General features: G+C 31.7%; 1 protein-coding gene across 1 annotated transcript; it reads left to right on the top strand.

The window, feature by feature from the left end:
- The first annotated feature begins 210 nt into the window (after window positions 1-210).
- On the top strand, window positions 211-3,294 carry LOC112728566 (probable pectinesterase/pectinesterase inhibitor 41). The gene is made up of 3 exons (XM_025778757.3): window positions 211-1,023; window positions 1,316-1,758; window positions 2,197-3,294. The coding sequence occupies exons 1-3, from the start codon at window positions 254-256 to the stop codon at window positions 2,886-2,888; spliced, it is 1,905 nt and encodes a 634-aa protein (XP_025634542.2). The 5' UTR covers window positions 211-253; the 3' UTR covers window positions 2,889-3,294.
- The last annotated feature ends 1,543 nt before the right edge of the window (window positions 3,295-4,837 follow it).

Genomic DNA, 4,837 nt, shown 5'->3' with positions numbered 1-4,837 from the left:
TTAAAATTTGATAAAATGATAAAGACTAAGAAAATAATTAAATCAATTATTTATTCAAAAATTAAACTATTAAATGGAGATATATAAATAATTATATTTAAAAAAATAAGAAAGAGAAAAAAAAAAACTACGTTCAATGTAGAAAGAGCTTTATTCTTTATTCTTTATATATGCTATTCTATAGTAATAGTTTTTGCCACATTTACAACGACTAGTCTTCTTTCTATGGTATGTTTGCACTTTGGCAGCCAGCATGTATAAACTTAAAAAACCCATCACGCAATCACAAAATCATAATCTAATTAAAAAGAAAAAGAAAAATCCCTCACTTTTCTCCCCTATAAATTCAACTCAAATCCAAAACCCAAATCACCAAAAAAACACTCATCACACTCTTCAAATAAATATCAAACTCCATCGCTCTCATCATAATAACTTAAAACACAAGTTATTGTTACACCCAACAATGTCTAAGCTTCTCAATCTCATCATTCTCTTTCTACTCCCTTTGTTCTTTGCTTCCATAGCTTCTTCAGACACACCTCCTTCAACTCCAATCACCCCAACAAATCTATGCAAATCCACACCCGATCCAAACTACTGCAAATCCGTTCTCCCTCCAACAAAAAACGCCAATGTCTATTACTATGGCCGCTTCTCAGTTAAAAGCTCCATTTCACAAGCCACAAAGTTCTTGAGCCTTGTCAACAAGTATCTTCAACGGAGCAACACGCTTTCTGTCCCCGCGATTCGAGCACTTCAAGATTGCAAGACACTTGGAGAACTGAACCTGGATTTCTTGACGAGCTCGTTTCAAACGGTGAACAAGACGACGAGGGTGTTGGGGAGTTACCAGGCTGATGATATCCAGAACCTTCTTAGTGCCATTCTTACGAACCAACAAACATGCTTGGATGGGCTTCAAGAAGCTTCTTCAGCTTGGAGTATCAAGAATGGACTCAGTGTTCCACTTTCTAATGACACTAAGCTTTATAGTGTCTCTCTTGCTCTCTTCACTAAAGGGTCAGTATTGTTCTTCGCTTCGTTCGTCACCTTAATTTTGAGACAATTTTTCTTATAAAAATATGTTCGTATAAAAATAATAATTTAAATATTAACACATATTATATTAAATAATTTAATTATTTAATAATTTTTTGTTAAAAAATTTTTAATTTGTAACCTCTTAAATAAATATAAAAAAATTATGCAATTTAAGTTATAATTCATTGGATTGATATGATAATATATAATTAAATATTTGTACACGAAGTTAAAATATTTTCATTTATTTGACTATTATTTTGATTTATAGGTGGGTTCCAAAGACAAAGAACAAAGTTGGAACATCTTCAGTTCAAGTGACTAGGAAGCAACTTGGATTCAAAAATGGTCGCATGCCTCCAATGCAGATGTCGAGCCAAACCCGAGCAATCTACGAGTCGGTGAGCCGCCGGAACCTTCTAGAACCAGTGGTGGGGACGCAGGTGAAGGTGAACGGCATTGTAACCGTTAGCCAAGACGGCACAGGAAACTTCACCACCATCAATGATGCCTTAGCGGTTGCACCCAACAAGTCCTCGTCCACGGACGGGTACTTCTTGATCTATGTTACTGCTGGAATTTACGACGAAATCGTGTCCATTGATAAAAAGAAGACTTATTTGATGATGATTGGAGATGGAATCAACAAAACAATCATTACAGGAAATCAAAGTGTCGTTGATGGCTGGACAACCTTTAATTCCGCCACTTTTGGTACGTATAATGATACATCGTTTTCAATTTTCATACTTTATGGATGATAAATATGCGCTATTATTTGTTTTCACGCTTATCTTATATGTTAATTTGACTGTGGAAACTCAAGTGCAGTTGAAACTCAAGTGCAGTTGACTTCACGTAAAACTTCACCTTGAGTTTCCATCTAATTTTTTTACATAATTTGTTTTACAAAAACTTTTCTGTTTTTAGAATTATTTATAAATTTTTCTATTACTACTTTTGAGTAAGCTAAGAGAATTTGAATCCAGTTCACACCTGCCAAATTGTCTTGAAAAAAAAAATCAATTAAATAATGGCTCAATCAATGCAAAGTAGTTAGGATTTGAATTGAATTTATTTATTTGTTTAATTAGTAATTAAAATTAAATCATACATTCATCTTAATTAATAATATCTTTGACTATGTTGCAGCCGTGGTAGGCCAAGGATTTGTGGGAGTGAACTTCACCGTCCGGAACACTGCCGGCGCTGTGAAACACCAAGCCGTAGCACTCCGAAACGGGGCCGATCTATCCACATTCTATAGTTGCAGCTTTGAGGGGTACCAAGACACACTCTATGCACATTCTTTAAGACAATTCTATAGAGAATGTGACATATATGGTACCGTTGACTTTATCTTTGGTAATGCTGCATCCGTGTTCCAAAATTGTAACATATACCCTAGACTCCCAATGAGTGGACAATTCAATGCAATTACCGCCCAAGGCCGAACCGATCCAAACCAAAACACTGGAATTTCAATTCATAATTGCACAATCAAGCCGAGTGATGACCTGGCCGCGAACAGTGGCGCGGCCGCGACCTACCTTGGTAGGCCGTGGAAACAATACTCTAGGACGGTTTACATGCAAACTTTCATGGATAGTGTGGTTGATTCTAAAGGGTGGAAAGAATGGGATGGTGATTTTGCATTGAGTACATTGTATTATGCTGAGTATGATAACAATGGACCCGGTTCAAACACTGCCAATAGAGTCACTTGGGCTGGTTACCATGTCATTAATTCTACGGATGCATCAAATTTCACTGTCTCTAATTTCTTGCTTGGAGATGATTGGTTGCCCCAGACTGGTGTCACTTACACTAGTAGCTTGATATAGTTATTATATTATACCGTAAAAACTTATATGCAATTAACCTTATATGAAATTGATAGTTGAGAGTCGTTAAATAATTTGACAGTTTGATTAAATTGTTATTTTACGACTCTCGTCTACTATCAACTTTATATAAAGTTAACTGTTAGCTGAGTTTTTACTAAACTATATAGATAGCTAAATATATATACATGAATTAACTTGATCACATCCTTAATTACTTTGTTATTTCATATTTTGTTGTATTGATTCTTTTGGTTCTCATTCATATAAAATAAGTGGTGGGCATAGTAATATAATTAACTAAGCCCACGCATCTTGTATGTGCAATGTCAAAACTACACATTGTATGAAAGTTATTTAATTAATGAGATTTATATATGAAGTCAAGATTATTATTATATATTAATTAAGGTTGTAATACATCTTATAGTTTATTGTTGTTGTGATGACCCACCTAATTACTTAATTTTGTATCAAGTGCTTGTCAGCTGTTTAATTCAACCGCTGATTTTGACTTAGATATCATAGAGAATAAATAAGATATAATACGTAGTTGGATCTTAGCATTATTGCATACTCAATTGGGAATAGAAAAGATCATTATTATTCCTAATTTCTTTGCCGCGTCTAAGATTGTTTAATTTGACTAATGTAACATCATTGACCTCTTTCTTTTCTTTTTTTTTTTTTTCTACATACCTCTTTTTTATTATCTGATCTAGCTAGTGAGATTTTTCATAGTCTACTAAAATAGTAATATCATTGACAAACACTTTTTCCTTTGTTAGACACCGTTACAATTTGCAATTTCGAAAGATCAGATGTACTAAAAATAATAACCAGTATATATAAAAGAGAATGAAAGAGTAATTTTTTTAAACTATATTTCTTTTACTTCCCCGCTTATTTGCTTTTCATTATTTATGGTTCCAAGTGGTTTTTTTAAGCGTTTCAATTAAGAAAAAAAAAAGAGTTTCAATTAAGAAGTAAATTTTTTTCGGTCAATATTAGTTAATTTTTGTAAAATAATTATTTTTATCTTAACTTTTAAATTCCAATTTATAAACTCTCATTTTAAATTTTAAATTAAAAAATAAAAGTTTCACCATTAGAAAACAAAAATTGACTAACGTTAATTAATTAAAATTAAAATATTAGTTTCCTATTTTTTTTTAATTAGCAGAAACATGCAGCTTTATGCATGTCTCTACAAATATTATACCTTTTATTTTTAAATTGGCTAAGTTACAAGTGTTATCAAGTAAAATCACACATTGGAATGCCATGCATGTAAGATAATTATTATACAGGGTAAAGTATACTTTTTATCTTTAAAGTTTGGTAAAAATTTTAAAAATACCCCTAAATTTTATTTTGTTTTAATTTTATCCCAAAAGTTTTCAATTTGTATCAAATATACCCTCGATGGCTGAATTTTTAAAAAATTTAAGACCAATCTAACAATAATGCATAAAAATTATGCTTAATTTACTTGTGTTGAGGGTTGTTCTTATGAAATTGTTGTTGAATTGATCTTAATTTTTTTGAAAACTTAGCCATCAGAAATATATTTAATACAAATTAAAAAATTTTAGGGCAAAATTAAAACAAAATAAAACTTTAAGATATTTTTAAAACTTTTGTGAAATTTCAGGGATAAAAAATATACTTTATCTTTATTATATAATATATGGTATAGTCGTATGGATCAATAATTATTCTCCCAAGTTCCAAAGAAAACCAATGGAATACAAACGCTGCAACGGTTGAAATTAAATTAAATATGGAACAAGTAAAAAAATATAGATAATGTAATGTATCCCCCAAAAAAAGGAAAAGAAATCCAAAGAACAAAGAACAAGTGGTTAATGGCCAAGTCAAAAAAGGACAAGCGTCCTATCTTCAACGTTAATCACCATTTCCACTGGCTACCATATCGCCTTGTTTTA

This window comes from Arachis hypogaea, chromosome 12 (genome assembly GCF_003086295.3).
Source record: "Arachis hypogaea cultivar Tifrunner chromosome 12, arahy.Tifrunner.gnm2.J5K5, whole genome shotgun sequence".
In the NCBI taxonomy this organism is placed as follows: Eukaryota; Viridiplantae; Streptophyta; class Magnoliopsida; order Fabales; family Fabaceae; genus Arachis; species Arachis hypogaea.
Note: the sequence above shows the minus strand (reverse complement) of the source record. Positions and strands in the feature narration are given on the sequence as shown.